This window comes from Triturus cristatus, chromosome 7 (genome assembly GCF_964204655.1).
Source record: "Triturus cristatus chromosome 7, aTriCri1.1, whole genome shotgun sequence".
Classification (NCBI taxonomy): Eukaryota; Metazoa; Chordata; class Amphibia; order Caudata; family Salamandridae; genus Triturus; species Triturus cristatus.
Genome location: NC_140590.1, coordinates 1,356,926,239 through 1,356,943,166, shown reverse-complemented (window position 1 = coordinate 1,356,943,166; position 16,928 = coordinate 1,356,926,239). Strand labels below are relative to the sequence as shown.

The 16,928-nt window shown below is 47.0% G+C and overlaps 1 protein-coding gene across 1 annotated transcript in view; it reads right to left on the bottom strand.

Moving 5' to 3' along the window:
• LOC146812054 (fer-1-like protein 4) overlaps window positions 1–16,928 on the bottom strand; it is a 1,053,957-nt gene that overhangs the window by 644,504 nt on the left and 392,525 nt on the right. The window contains exon 16 of the mRNA XM_085619061.1: window positions 11,252–11,360. Coding sequence (XP_085475187.1) covers window positions 11,252–11,360 — 109 coding nt within the window. The remainder of the gene's footprint in view (window positions 1–11,251; window positions 11,361–16,928) is intronic.

The following is a 16,928-nucleotide window of genomic DNA, read 5'->3' as shown; positions in this document are numbered from 1 at the left end:
TGGGTGGAGAGCTCCCCCGCTCTCCTAGGCCTGCAACAATGCACATCCTGGGTAAGGTGCTAGGTCTCCTCCCCCAGGAATGGGCAGGGGGAAGCTTCAAAGGCATACCGCCTTTGTGAGCTTCTCCAGACCACTTTCTGTACTTAGCAACTGGCCCCCACCGGTTCTGACCCCCACTCTGGCGGGAAGACTGGCGGGAAACCCTACGTGAGGAAAGGAGGTGTGCCAGCCCGTGCCAACTCCATCCCTCAGGTGGGAGAGGCGAGGTGAAGCATAACCCCAGGCCCCAGCCATCTTGAGGATGGGGAGCCCTGCCCAGTCAGAGATAGGCTCCTGCCCCCCTCCCACAGGAGAGGAGCAGGATAGGGGGTTACTCACCCCAGGAGAGGGACCTATTGGTCCCTGCCCTTCCCCTAACTGTAATGTCCGTAAATTTAGTATGTAGGGGCACCCTGAACCTTCCTTCCTCAGATCCCGATTTCGAAACAAAAAAGAAGACCAAGAAGAAGAAGACCTGCCCTACAGCTTCTAACAAGAGGACAACACCAACTGACTTGGCCCCAGCCCTACTGGCCTGCTGATCCTTGAACCTGCTCCTGCCATGACCCGGCATCTCCTGCGGACAGCCACCTCAAAAACCCCGGAGGACCTGCCTGCCTTGACCCTCTTAGAGACTGGGACTCCCACGAGCAGTGGCTCTGCTCAAACAGCAACACGCCTGGTGCCAGCCAGGAACTGCGAATCCAGCCCACTCTGCACCCGCCAAGCCCGGCCTGTGCCCGAGTGGACAAAGACCCTGAGGACGTCCCCCCGGCGATTCTGACCTGGAATCCAGTGCCCAAGGACCCTCCTCGACGATCCAGACGACGCTTGCAGACTCAGAACCAGGGACCCCTCCAACCACAACCAGCAGAGGGTAAGATTTCCCGACGTCCAAAGACACCCCTGCAACCGGCGCCCCCCGGCCTCCTGTGCCCAACTCCAGGGTGCCTACCTACCCTCCAAGATCCCAACTTACCCCTTGAAGTGTTCGTCGCTCCAGAAGATCCACAGTCCCCGAGCCTGCAGCATTTATTCCCTTTTAAAGATCTCCATTGAATAACATTAAGTGCCCTACGCCTCAAAAGCACCCTGCACCCAGCCGCCCGAGTGCCCCTGGCACTGCAACCATTGTCCTATCCTACTTCCCCATTTGCCCTGAGCAAGTGACCAGGGGCCCAGCTCCCACAGCCGCGTGGCCTGCTAGCCAGCAGCCACCAACCGAAGGCCCCCGCTCATTGGATAACATTGGGCCTAAGTACCTTTGCACCCGGCTGCCCCTGTGCTGCTGAGGGTGTGCCAACTGTACCTACCTGACCCTGGGAGACCCCTGAGTCTATGCCCAGAACCTTAACTCTGCCAGTCGAGTAGCTACGTAAAAGCCGATAACTCACTTTTCTTCCATAGGCTAACATTGACTGGTTTCACTTGGAAATTCTTCTGTCGATTATTGAAACTTACAAATATTCCTCTAAAATCAGCCGAACTACGAATTCCGATTTACTTACCTGTTATCAGGAAAGACCTCAGTGCTGCATCTTTGAGCCCAGTACTGATCCTGAAAAGTAATTCTAGTATATTTTGATACCTTGTTAGTTCTAAAATAAAACAACTATATCTTTTGATACAAAACAATTGGCCTAGAGTTCAGTTCTTGAGTGTGTGAGACCATTTGCTGACTGAGTGTGTACAACAAATGCTTTGCACTGTCCTCTGATACTGCCTTACTACTCGGCCAAGCTACCACTTTAGAGAGTAAGGTTATTTCTAACTTTAACCTCTGCCAAACCCCTGGGGACTGGGGACTCTATACACACTGTACCTTACTTTGGTCCAGTATATACAGAGCCACTTTCCTACACCATCCACTCCCTTCACCACTGTGTAAACGCGCCCTGTGTCCGTTTTAATTTGGGAGATTAAGTCCCTTTGAATCCTAAATGTCCCTAGGGTCCAAGTAGCCCACTAGGTACCTCCACTAAGCGCCACAGAGCTGCGTTGCAGAGAGGTGTAAAAAGGGGCACGGCCTGGGCCACCTCTCTGAAACACAGTGCAGTGGCGCTTACTGGAAGCACCTCGTGGGCTAGTTAGCCCCCAGGGGCCCTCAGGATTGAAGGGGAATTATTTCCCCAACTTAAAACGTTCCACAGGGCGTGTTTTCAAACGTCACCTCGACCCCATCCCCTCCCTTCACCACTGTGTAAACGCGCCCTGTGGCCGTTTTAAGTTGGGAGATAAAGTCCCCTTGAATCCTGAGTGTCCCTTGGGTCCAACTAGCAAACTAGCCCCCTAGGTACCTCCAGTAAGCGCCACAGAGCTGCGTTGCAGAGAGGTGTAAAAAGGGGCGTGGTCTCTGAACACCTGTCTGCAACGCAGCTCCGTGGTGCATACTGGAGGTACCTGGTGGGCTAGTTGGCCCTCAGGGACCCTCAGTATTGAAAGAGAATTAATTCCCCAACTTACAACTCACCACGGGGTGTGTTTGCACAATGGTGAAGGAAGGGGGCATGGCCTGAGGTAGCATGTCTGCAAACACGCCCTGTGGCGCGTTTTAATTTGGAGAATTAATTCCTCCTCATTCCTGAGGGTCCCTGGGGGCAAACTAGCCCACCAGGTACCTCCAGTGTGCGCCAGAGAGCTGCGTTGCAGAGAGGTGGTCAGAGGCCACGCCCCTTTTTACAATACTCTGCAACGCAGCTCCGTGGCGCTTACTGAAGGTACCTGGTGGGCTAGTTGGCCCCCAGGGACCCTCAGGATTGAAGCGGTATTAATTCCTCAACTTAAACCGCGCTACAGGGCGTGTTTGCACATATGTCACCTCAGGCCCCGCCCCCTCCCTTCTCTGCTGTGCAAACGCGCACCGTGGTGCGTTTTAAGTTGGGGGACTAACTCCCCTTGAATCCTGAGGGTCCCTGGGGTGCAACTAGCCCACCAGCTACCTCCATTAAGCGCCACAGAGCTGCGTTGCAGAGAGGTGTAAAAAGGGGCGTGGCCTCAGAACACCTCTCTGCAACGCAGCCCCCTGGCGCATACTGGAGGTTCCTGGTGGGCTAGTTGGCCCCCAGGGACCCCCAGTATTCAAGGGGAATTCGTTCCCCATCTGCAAACGCGCAAGGGGGCAAGGAGGGGCGTGGCCTCCGGTGCGATGCCGGTCTTTTTTTTATTATTATTATTTTTAAGAAGGGGGGCTGTGTGGCCCCCCTTCCTTTCCTTTTTTTACCGGCCCTGTGGACCCCATCCCCCAGGGCCTAACCCCCTTTTTTTTGATAATCTCAAATTTGGGAAGGGGGCCGCGTTGGCCCTCCTCCCTAGGCCGTAATTGCCCCGGGGACCCCATCCCCCGGTGCATGGCCTCTTTTTTTGTTATTTTTTGGAGGGGGGTTGCGTGGCCCCCCTCCTCTGGCCATTTATGGCCCCGGGGACCCCATCCCCCGGGGCCAGCCATTCTCTTTTTAAAAAAAGATATATTAATGAATAATTTGGGAGGGGGCCGCGTGGCCCCCCTCTCGGGCCACTTCTGGCTCCGGGGACCCCATCCCCCGGGGCCTGGTCATTGTTTTTTGTTTAAGTTTTTTGGAGGGGGCCGCGTGGCCCCCCTCCGCAGGCCTATTATGGCCCTGGGGACCCCATCCCCCAGGGCCGGCCTGCCTCTTTTTTTTCTTCTTTTTATTGTAATAGGGAGGGGGGCCACATGGCCCCGGGGACCCCATCCCCCGGGGCCTGGCCACCTCGTTGGGGACCAAGGGGGGGTCCCCAATCCCCCCACGGTCCTGCGGGAGTCGGCATTGCTTTTCCACATGGGGAGCAGTTAACATGCTGCTCCCCATGTGGAAAAGCAATCTGCTTTGCTTCATTGAAGCAAGAGCAGGTTTCCCTGCTCTTGCTTCAATGAAGCAAAGCAGTTTGCAATGACAGGGTGGGAGCCGCGAGGCTCCTGCCCTGTCATTGCAAACTACAGTGTCCCGGGGTGGGCAGCCCGGGACACTGCAGGAGCCGGTCCTGGGGGGGGGGTGGTCCCCAGGGCCATCATTGGCCCCCCCACTTAATTTAAAGCCCGGGGGTTGTGGTCCCGGGCTTGGGGGTCCGTAACGGACCACCGTTGTTAAATATTTAGTGCCCCGAGGAGGTGGCAGTCCCCGGGGCATATGGGGGTGCTCAAGCCCCCCACACAGGTTTATTTTTTTTAAAAAGCCCCGGGTTTGGCGGTGCCCGGGACTTGGGGTGCCTTTGAGCCCCCCCACACATGTATATTAAAGCCCCGGGGGTGGCGGTCCCCGGGGCTGGGCGGGGCTGAGAGCCCCCCCATAATTCAGATAAGCCCCGGGGGTGGCGGTCCCCGGGGCTGGGGCACCCCTCTGGGCCCCCCATTATAATATACATATTGCCCCCGGGACTTGGTTTCCCCGGGGGCTAATTAAAAACAAAGCGTGGGAGACCGCGCTTCCTATTTTTTTTTCTGCAGCGGGATACGTAGATCCTAAGCACATCCCGCGATTTAAAAAAATTAATACGTTTTTTGGGCCTTGGGGGTACTTGTGGGACCCCCTGAGCAGGCCTAGGGGGTCAGGGTGTTTCTACCCTGCCCCCTTTTTGTGTTTTTTGCATTTTTTTCTCTGCTTTCTTGTGCCTCAGTTCTACCGAGGCACAAGATGGCTGCCAACACTTCCTGGTTTGAAGTGTTGACAGCCAATTAGCATAAAGACCGTGCTCGGGAGGATCCGCGGCCCTAGATATATCTATGTTTTTACTTTTCGATTTCTCAGGAACTACTCAACGGATTTACACCAAGGGCTACCTCTTTGCCAAATTTGGTGTAATTCCGTTCAGCAGTTCGGGCTTTAGCTGCGATTAAAGGTTCCTATGGAAAATTGCATGGAGAAAACACGTTTTGGGACCCCCTTTTTTCTCGACCCCCGCTTGACTAATCACCACGAGACTGTCAGGATAGGAGCAGACCGGAGTGCTCCACCAGTTTTAAAAATTTCGTGAAGATTCTTTAACCGGCGCCAACGTTATTCCAAATACAATGTTGCGGATTTCCTATGGATAATAGGTCTTAACTATAACTACCTACTGGTGACCGCCAGTAGGTAATATATATATACACAAATATTTGTATAGATATATTTAGACACACATATAGATATATATTCACTGAAGAAAACAAAGGTTAAAGTGATGTTATAGTTACGAACTGTACTGAGATCTTTGTGCACATTTTAAAAAACTTAGAGATTCACAGAGTCAAAACAAAGGTTAAAGGAACAATATACATACCGTACAAAATCACCGGAATTCATAATTCAGAGTTATTTTAAGTAACTATAACTCGTGCCCTAAAGTAAGGATAACTCTCCCTCTCCCCACCATGCACAGTGCTGTCACAAATGATGTCATTTCATATGTTCCAGTGATGTTATCAATGATGTATAGAACATGTCATGAGTGATGTAAGATGTGAGGTAATTAGCAGTGCATGGCAAGGATACGAGTTATAGTTACTTTAAGGCACAAGTTATAGTAACTTCAGATAACTACAACTGGTAAATTTCAGTGGTTTTGTAAGTTTAAAACAGTAGGTTTTTTTAATAACAAATTGTATTTGGTTATTCCAGTGAAGTTAGGGCCTTAGCCCCACAAGTACCTGTAAGAAAGCAAATAAGGCAGGAATACTGACATTTTAAAACACTTGCAATACCTGCAAACATGCAGGGTACATAACATAAACAACATGCAGATTGTTCCAGACTCAAGTGATCATACCAAGGATACATTCATAGAGTGACAGACTATACATAATGTGGAATAAATAGGTCCAGAAAAATCTATCTATATAGTGGTTTCTGTTAGGGGTCCGTAGAGGGGGGGGGGGGGGCGCGATCCCACGATGTTGCCCAGTGAGCCCAAATTTTTCTGTGTTTTTGGGGCAGTCACGGGCTAAAAATACCGCGATTTCGGCACCCATACATTTATCTACTTCTGCCTTCCACTTGCCCTACGTCGGGGGAGAAGTCCCTTTCCACAACTGTGCAATATCACGTTTGGCGATAGTGAAGGCCAATAAGACTAATTGCTGTTTGTATTTATTGCCCCCTATCTCATCTGTACTGTACAGAAGAAAGAGTTGTGGGTCATGTGGGAGTTCCCATGATAATACATTACTGAGACAAGAGGATACCCTGCACCAAAAGGGTTGCAACGCAGAGCAGCTCCAGACTGTGTGTAAAAATGGCACTTCCTCCCTTTCACATCGCAAACATGTCGGGGACTGAATAAGGCCCATCTTCCAGAGTCTGGTTCAGGTATAATATGCGCCGTGTAGATACTTGAATTGTATAAGATGGTACTGTGCAGAAACTGCCACGCCCCGAGGGTTGGCAATGGCCTCTGCCCAGTCATCGTCAATAAAGTCGGGAATGTCCTCCTGCCACATGTGTCTAGTCTTGTCAAGGGTAGTCGGGTATGAATTGTCAATGATTGATAGGTTTGTCTGATTTTATGTAAGCCCAGATTACCCCTTAATAGGCGCCCCTCCAAAGGACGAAATTCCGGTAAGGTCTCTAATGCCTGGATCAGGTGGGTCAAAGCAAGGCGGAATTGAAGGTATTTATAGAACTGGGTCTTATGTAAGTGAAAATCTAATTGCAGTTGCTGGAAAGATTTATATGTAGTACCCGGCATTACATCACCCAGGGTTGATATCCCCACCAAGTCACACCCACTGAAACCGTGTAAAGCTGCCACTGGACGGGGGTATGTACCATTCCACAATTGAGTCGTTTAGTTAAATTTCCCGCACCACCCCGTCTGTCGGACCATAGTCCGCCAGAGCTGTATCAGCACTCTACTTGCCAAGGGCAACGACTCCAGGTTTTTAGAGCTATGAAGGAGCTGGAGAAAGGGCTCCCTTCCATTGCCACGTGTTCAAGTGTGAAAGCCGGTTCAGTGGGGGAGTTGTACCACCATTCATTTATTATCAAGACATGGGAGGCTACATAATAAGCATAGACTACCCTGATCGCAAAAACCGTTCCAGAGAAATGTATTAAGTATAGCATTCACTTGTGCGAACCAGGATCTTGGAATCTTATAAGGGAAGTTTTGCAGTCTATAGAGAATTCTGGGTTAATAGACCATTTTGAAGATGGCAGACCGCCCATATAATGATAGTGGAATGGAGGACCATATTGTTGTTTCGTTATTTAAACTCGCTAGCAGTAGGCTTATATTGTTGGTCCACGAGATCTTAGGGCATGGCGATATGAAAATTCCCAAATATTTAAAACCTCCAGTCGCGTGTGACAGCTGTGTCGCCCAAGGGCCCCGTCCCTGGTTGCCACCTATTGGTAATAACACAGATTTAGCAGGGTTGGTGTGTAGACCGGTGGTTTCCCCAAACACTGTAAGGATTTGTAAGATGCGAGGTCTCGAAAACCACGGGTCTGTCATAAAGAAAAGGACATCGTCCGCATATAGTGCGATGTGGTCTGAGTGTGACTGGGACCATTCAAACCCATGGAGCACCGGGTCACCGCGAATCCAGGCCGCCAAGGGTTCCACTGCTAGGGCAAACAACAGTGGTGATAGTGGACAGCCTTGTCTTGTGCCCCTACGGATGTGCAAGGGATCAGAGTGATACCCGGCTATACGGACAGATGCTCTTAAGTTAGTGTAGACTAATCGGACATATGCAATGAAGCGAGGGCTGAGATTTACCGCCTCAAGTAATTGGAATAGATAGACCCATCTGAGCGAATCGAAAACGTAATCTATATCAGCTAATGATATAGCTGCTGGGCGTCCTAATGTGGGTGCCGTTGCTATGGCATTATTTACTCTCCGTATTTTGTGACAGGTAGCCCGATGAGGCATAAAGCCCGATTGGTACGGGTGAATTAAATCTGTCACACATGTTCAGAGATGATCAGCCAGGACCTTCCCTAATAATTTAGGCTCGAAATTTATGAGGGAAATGGGGCGGTACTATGAAGGGTCCTTCGGGAGTGCCCCGGTTTAAGGAATAAGACTATCTCCGCATGTCTCCAATCCCAGGGTAAAATACCCTGTTCATGTGCATCCTGTATGGCAGCCAGTAAGTGGGGGCCTAATTCATACATATTCGGCCATAAGAACTCCATTGGTAACCCATTGGGTCCGGGGGCCCGCCCTGGACGGAGAGCGTGCAAGGCCCCACTCAGCTCGTCTAGTGTGATAGGAGCCTCCAGTTGGTCCTGCACGTGGTCTGCGAGTTTTCGTGGTGGTAAATCTCTAAGAAATTCCACTATTTGGGCCTCCGAAAGCTGCTTGCGACGCTCGTACAGTGAGGAAAAGTGCAAGGCGAATCCCCGAGCCAACTGGTCTGGCAAGGGGCATAAGCCCCCTTCAGCATCACGTATGGTAGGAACTATAGCGTGGGATTTTTCGGCCTGGCATAACCTGTGGAGAATTTTACTCGACTTATCACTCCATTGATATATCCAATGTTGTGATGCCTCCCAGATCTCTTTCGCTTCCCCCATTAGATATTGTTGTATTGTTTGTTGTGGTTGTAGCAAGTTGCGCTGGAGAGATGGGCTGGGGTCCCTAAAACAGTAGGTTTTAACTAAAATCTTCACATAAGTATAACGTTCCTTTAACCTTATTTTTTTTCAGTGAATTCCTAAGGGTTTTTTAAATTGTGGAATAAGATACAATTACAATTCCCAACTACAACATCACTTTAACCTTTGTTTTTTCAGTGAATTTCTATTTTTAACATAAAGTAAGATGTCCGTCGTTGTGTGGGGCATGGGAGTGACCGCATGCCAGGCCCTGTGCCCAAAACCGGCGGCTATGCGACGCCCCCCCCAGTAGTGCACGATCTTTGGCAGTGGGGTTGTCTACAATGTCTGACCTCTGGTCACGCACCGCACCCATCCCCTGATGTCTATGTGATGTTACATTATAAAGGGTGATATTTAACTGAGGCAGACTTGTTGACTTTGTCAAAATGTCAGCACACCAAAACATAAAAAGTCTGTCTATTGGCTTTATCAAGGGTTCAGAATATCAACACATAAAAAGTAGACCTATTGTCTTGGTCAAAAAATCACCAATTATTATAATCAAATGTATATTTCATTATTCAAACAATATTTAATAAAAGTGAATGTAATAAAAAATTGTATAATAAAATCATATTAGGAAAACATCAACACGTCTTTCTCTTAACATTTCACAGGCCATAAAGTGCAGACAAGAAAACAACAAGAGAGCCCTGCATCCCACCTGCAGAACATAGAGCTCCAGCACAGAGTGCTTTGAAAAATATGATAAGCTCTCCGGGGCTCATGGATTTAATGGCCCAGGAGACTTACTTTTTTTTTTTAATGTTGCTAGGAGGCTGTTGCAGTATCTACAGCCCCACACAAGATTAGGAAAAGGCTTGGTGATGCCCCTGCCCAATCTAAGGACACCATCATGCTCCTAAAAATATATTTAAAAATCCCTTGCAGGGCATTATAGGGTGCTCCATGCTGAAGCAGTGAATAATAAACGAGGGACTCATTTATCATTCTTTTTATTTTACATTTTTGGGTACTTTGGTGCCCCCATGAGGCACTCACATCTTTAAATTGTGTTGGGGCTCTGCGGGGGGAGTCCCAGGGCACCCACAGCCCTGCTGATACCCCAGGCAGAGCTGGCCACTTCTTACATTTTTGGTGTTTGACCCGGTACCAACCCAGTGAACCCACAAGCCATTCTTTCATTGGGAGATGCCAGAGAAGCACCAGGTCCCCTGGTGGATCAGATTTTTTTTAAAGATCTGTAGGCTCCTCGAAATATCTAAATTGTTTTAACTTTAATTTCTCTGAAACTACTGAACCAATTTACACAAAATCACAAAAGCACGCTTCCTGGACTGAGATCTAGCTTTCTGTCAAATTTGTTGCAATTCTATTCAGCAGTTTTTGCAGTATCATTGTTTAATTTTCCTATAGACAAATGAATGGGGAAAACATGTACTGGGACGTCCCCCTCTTTTTATCAGCCCTACTTGACGGATCTCCGTCTTCTTACTCTTTGGGGGGGGGGGGCGGGGGGGCTTGTTATACTTGTCCTTCAAGCTTCCTCCGTCGGTAGGTTGCTCTTTTCCTTTGTGGATCGGAGCTGGGATTTTCCCCCTGAACCATTGTTCACCCTGTCACCTTCTAGATGCCTCTTGTTTATTGTCTAATGCTTTCATGCCTTCTTGACCCTTGTGTCCTTCTGCACTTGGTGGGTTGGCTTTTATCATCTGCAGGGCATTCGGCTCCCTGTCCTGTCCCATCAGGCTTTCTTTTGAGCAGCTGCCATGGTGATTTCTTGCTGGCTGTCAGTGCTGACGCTGCTTGGCGTCTTCCCCTTATTTATTCTCACTTCCATCTTAGTTCTCCTTTGTACAGGGTGTGGGGAATTTTCTATTTTACTCTTGATCATTCATGTGGTTTACGGGGCTCAGTTATTGCTACTTGTGACTTCCATGGAGGGCATGCTAACCTCTTTGGGTGGTGTTTTTCTATTCTATTCTTAGTCTTCTTGGCTATATGCTCACATTAGTAAGGACTGGAACAAGGAAGTGGTTGAGGAGGTGTCATTTATATTACTTACTGGTAATCTTTCTCTTCCCTGCATTTATGTCTTGCCTGTCCTGACAGCAGGGACTTAGGATGACTCTGTCTGGTTGGAACTTGGGTAGTCCACTCAGGAGATGTGATTGGAAGAGCTCTGGTTGTGTAGTGTCTGGAGTTAAACCCCCTGCAGTGAAGACCCAGGCTAGCTTATTTATTTTAGGAAGACAGGCTCGACCTGTCTGGGAAGTGCATAATCTGACATTAATAAGAATTAAAAAAAAAAAAAAATGTGCATCTTTTATATAGCGCGAACTCGACCCGAAGGTATTGGAGCGCTGTACATGAGCACCGTATTTACATTACACATTCAGGCACGGGGAGATTAAGTGATTTGCCCAGAATCACAGGATGTGGACGCGACCTCGAGGCTCGAACCCTGGTTTCCTGCACCAGAGGCGGCAGCGCAGCCGGAATAACGGTATTATCAGTCAGTAATCAAAGCGTTACTTATTCGACACTATTACGTTTACTGCGGTACAGGAATGATGCAATCACAAAAGCGGAAATTTATGTTACGTCATCTTGAAAAATGCGTGTACCAAAATGAGAGAAATACTTACCTATAGACAACTCAAACGTGACAGGTTTGATACCAATGCTGGGGTCGATCATTGTGGCTTCAAAAATACAAGCAAAGAGGAGGAACTCATCCTTGACACCCAGTGCTCTCTAAAATGACAAAAGACACGCTGTATCACTTACATTAAATTAACAAATTCCCAAAATACTTTCCAGAACATGCTGAGCAAGGCAAGTGTTGATGGCTTACGGGCAATTAGACTGAAAGCGCTCATTGATATTCAGTTGTTTTGTCCCTTCATAACGAACCGTATTTCTGGGTGGATCCCACTTGCTCTAGTTGACCCTTACCAAGCTATGTAATTTACACAGCCCACACTAATGCCTCTCCACCTAGATTAGCTGCTATAATATTCATTTTTAATATTCATGCATTTTTGAAAAAAACAGAACTGGTATTATGATTGAAAAATAACAATCTTGCTGATCACACCATAAATTATACACAAAAGTGTATGTGAAGAAAGTCCACTTCTTCGCCTTCCCTTGTACATTCTAGATGCCCTTTTGACCATTTGCCCAGCCTTTCTAATGAACATATTTAATATTTAATTTTGTAATACATTTGTAAGCCTGTCCTAAAAACGTATATCTGTCTTACTAAGCTACCTTCACTTCAGCATTCAAAATGCCCATTGGACTCTACCTCTGTATAAGTAGAGCCTACTGCAAACTAATGGCACACACAAAACAGGCACAGCATAGGCAAGCTTTTCTGACACAAATAGCTGGTACAGCATTCGTAGCTGCAGGCCAAGATTCATTATTTCGCATACAAAACAGGCACGGGTCAAGTTTCAGTAGAACAAGTTTTTCTAACAGAGAATGTACTTTGCAACTACATTGCCCAGAAATCGCTACTGTACTCTAATTTCGCTGTACTAGGTGATTTCAACTTGCATGTGGATGATCCTTCTTGCTTGCAGGCAGCTCAGCTAGTTCTGTCCCTCGCGTGGGCCAATTTAACGCAACATGTCATCTCTCCCACCCATAAGGCAGGTCACACTCTCGACCTTGTGGTCTCCAACTTGAAGTCACTACGTACGGAGGCCCCCATCAAAATGGTTTGGGCTGACCACTATCTGATTCCATTCTTCTTTAGCATAGATAAACGATGTCAGAATAGGGGTAGCCAAGCTTTTATCAAAAGAAGTTGGAAAAACCTGACAGAAGCGTCCTTGGACCCTATTTTACAGGCCAGCAAGCCTACACTCTCGTCCGATCCTAAAGCGGATTCCCGGGCTCTAAATAAGTGGATTTCGACAGCTGTTAATTCCACGGCCCCGGCTAGATCCGCTAGGTCAGTGAGGCTCTCTGCCTCTGTCCTTTGGTTCTCTGACTCACTTAGAGCGGCCAAGAGCAGCTGCAAACGACTGGAACGGCAGTGGAGGCTAAACTATTGTGAGGCGAAAAAACTACCTATAAAAACGCACTGAAAGAATTGCACAAACTAATCGGAACTGCCAGGAGGGATTACATAGCTAGCTGCATATATAAAGCTGAAAATTCTTCTAAAGAGGTTTTCAAGCTGGTTAATTCTTTTCTCAAGCCTAAAGCATTAGAGACCGGTGCGCAACCATCACTCGCTCTGTGCGAAAGTATTTCCGACTTCTTTGACAACAAAATCCAGATGGTCTACAAGTCTTTCTCGAAGATACGTGAAACAGAGAAATCTGACAGTAGAGCGGGAGGCACACAAGGGGCCTCATTTACGAATTTTAGCCCGATTCTGATGCAGGAAGTGTTGGCGGAAATCCAGGGGTGTAAGTTAGGGTCACCAGATGACCCTTGCCCCCCGAAACTTTGGAAAGTGATGGCACACTCTCTGAAGTATGTGCTGTTACACATTTGGAATTCCTCCCTTGCGTCTGCCATTTTTCCAGAGATATGGAAACATGCTACACTTCTCCCCTTGCGGAAAAAAAAAATGGAGATCCGGGGGATTTGAATGATTACAGGCCTATCTCTCTGTTGTCTGCGCCAGGAAAGATGCTGGAAAAACTGGTGCAGCAACAATTGACTAATTTCATTGAGAACAAGGGCATTTTACACGATACCCAATCTGGCTTTAGATCGGGTTTCAGTACCGAGACGGCATTCTTGGAGGTGGCTGAGTGGGTGAGGTTGGCGGTGGACTTAGGGGCATACGCTATGTTGGTGCTCCTGGATCTATCGGCGGCATTCAACACTATTGACCATGCACTGCTGTCTCAGAGACTGCAGGAGATGGGCATAGGGGGCACGGTGCTGGCCTGGCTGAACTCCTATTTAAGCAATCATTCTCAGAAAGTTTCACTACAACTCTTTGTGTCCAAACCAAATCAGCTCTGGTGTGGAGTCCCTCAGGGGTCAGTGTGGAGTCCCTCAGGGGTCAGCGTTGAGTCCTCTCTTGTTCAATGTATATCTGGCTCCGCTGCTCTCTCTGATAGCCAGTTGGGAGGTAAAAGCGATTTCTTACGCTGATGACACCCATCTGTTTTTCTCTCTTAAAGAGCAGTCCAAGGACTCCTTCAGGAGCTTCAAAGGCTGCCTGAGAGATATTGCGTTGTGGATGAATAACAACAAACTGAAACTCAACGAAGTAAAGACAGAGGTGATGTTCTTCGGGAAAGAGTCACCTCCAGCTCCGGATCTTTGGTGGTCAAGGGAAATGGGCCTTTCCCCATCCCCTACAGACATTATAAAAAATCTTTGTGTGAAGTGGGAGTCTGATTTGCCATTCTAGGCTCAGATACGGCAGGTGACAGCCACCTGCTTCAGTAAATTAAGAAATCTGCAAAAATGTCTGCATCTACTGCCTGAAGCGTGCGGGAAAATCATAGTCCATGCCACGGTGACATCCAGGCTGGACTATGCTAACAGCCTTTATTTAGGCGTGCCAAAATACCTAATTAGATGCCTTGAGAAGGTACAAAATGTGGCTGCAAGACTGATTCGGCGGGTCCCTTTCCGACATCATATCGCCTCGCATTTAAAAGAACTCCACTGGTTACCCGTGGCTAAAAGGATTGAGTTCAAGCGGCTGACACTGTCATTCAGAGCCACTCATGGTAACTGCCCTATCTACTTGAAACAAAGACTATGTGGCTGTAAGCAGATGCGATCTCTAAGGTCCAACTCACAAAGGCTGCTCTGCACGCCCGCTTCAACAAGGCCCGCCTAGGAGGCAGATCCTTCATGGTTGAGGCAGCTAAGTTGTGGAACTCTTTGCTAGGTGACTTACACATCATAGAGGTAGAGCCTCTTTTTAGGAAACAACTTAAGACCTGGCTTTTCAGGGCAGAATAATGGGTCCGCAGTTTCGCTTCTTGGTTTTCATCTGCATACTGTCGATCGCTCTAGTGCCAGGACACCTCTGTTTGAGGTAGCTGTTGTGCTTTACAAATGTCTGTATTATTATTATTATTATTATTACATTATACACTGCTCAAAAGGCTTTTGTTATAAGCTAGGCATACTGAGACCACTCCTGGACTGGTGGACTTGGTGCATGTGTCCCTTCAACATCCAGAAAACCTCATAAAAACAACCATACCATACCCCCATGAGGCCCCTACCTGGCCCAAGTCCACTTCTATTATACCTGTGCCGCTGGCTGGGCTAAGCACCACCATCAGCAGCAGCTCTTATGAATAAGAAGCCCAATGTCTGCTCATGCTAAAAGAGGAGAGAATAGAAGTGAACATGGGGTGTCACGGTCTCCAAATTCTTTTGCAGGTCAGCCTCACAAACGTCTATGGAAACCACAACAGTGATCTGAAATGCTGACATTCAACCAACATTTCAAGCTACTATAGATGGCTTCATTTTAATTCCTTCTGTTTTCGAGGTACCATAAGAGAAAGAGGCAAACACCCCCACCACCTCCTTCTTCTCTCTGTGTGAGTGGCAACCACTAGAACATAAGCACAACTCAAGGGGAGGAGGGGGGATCATTTGGTTTCTAGAGGGAATGTTGAAGAAAATGAACCAGAGATTGAATGCAGCATACTATGTGCATTAAGTGTTACACTTGGAATTGAGAATTCTCAGAAGTACTGTACCGATGTAATTAAAAAATCAATAAAATATGGTTAAAAAAAAACACACTAAAGAAGAAGCCATCATAATTAACACGATGACAAACTCAGCATGCAGAACAGATAAAAGGGATGTCATGTAAGAAATAATCTCAAAAATGGAACACTCGCACAAAACTGTGCACTGGTCACAAGCTGAACCTCTAAAAATCAGATCATTTATTCGGTCGTCAAGATGTCATGGGGAGACTGGCAAACATACATTAAGGCTAATGCGCCAACAATGGGGGCCTCTCCAGATTGCCGGAATTGGAGTTTTTATCAGAGATTTTTGCAACAGAGGGTTTACCGGAATCACTATTAATGGACAAAGGAGTGCAGTTTGTATCAAAAGAGATGTGTCAAGTTTTTTATAGAAACATGAATCAAACATGAAAGGTGTTTTTGTATCATCCCAAGACCAATGGGATGGTGGAGAGATTGAATAGAATGATTGATGAAGGTTGCATAAAATCAGCATGCACTCTTAATTAGAAGGAAACACAAGTCCACTGCTGGAAGAGTCGTGTCACCGGCATTAGAAATCTACCAAGCCACTACAGTGTTGGCCGCCCTTTATGGGGCAGAGATTTGGGGCTATACTGATGCATACCCGTTACCAATTGAGGAAGAAAACAAGTTACTTACCTGTATCTTCTGTTATCCAGTATTGGTATATTTCATAGATTCACATGCTTGAATCCTCCCCACTGTCGAGGTGGGAGTCGCAGGGTAATTTTTTATAATAGCAGTAAGTAATAGTATCATAGGCTATCATGCACTGAGCAGTCACTACATTAGCCCATCCATTTTATTTTGTAAAAAGAATCAAAGTTACAACACAAACATTCAGATGTTAGCACCCTCTAGAACACTCCAAAGAGATGCAAGTCCCTCATATTTTCTAGCACAAGTGAGAAGAGTATTAGTAATAAATAAGGGAAGCTTTTCCGGGGAGGAGGGTGGGTCTCATGTGAATCTATGAAAGATACCAATACTGGATAACTGAAGTTACATATATTTAACCTGTTTTCTTATCCAGTATTGGATCTTTCAAAGATTCACATGTTTGATTCAGAATAGCAAGCAGTTACAACAGAACAACTTATTCAAATATGAACTTAGAGTATGGTGGGCAATCATATAGAGTATATATGCCTGTATCAAATTTATAAAAGAAACGTGCAAAGCATAACAATAACATATCAACATAATGCAATTGAAATGAAATAAAGCAAACACCTTCAAGATAGAAGCTTACTTTATTGAAAAAGGTTGCGTAAGACTGCTTGCCCTACCACTGCATCCGTATGTGTAGCCAAATCTATGCACACTTCTCCATGTTGCTGCGCTGCATATTTGGCCAATGGTACTCCCATAAACAAAGTTGCAGAGGATGATACTGCCCTCCTGGAATGAGCTTTAAACTTGATAGTAAGCGGTTTTCCAGGTTTAGTATGGCAGAAATGGATGGCAGCCTCAAGGGCAATAGTTGCTTTGGTCACTAAAGCACCTGATCTTTGCTAACTATAGGAGATGAAAAGCTGATCGAATTTGCTTGGTACGTTGCAAATCAAACTTACGACATCTCTTGATATCT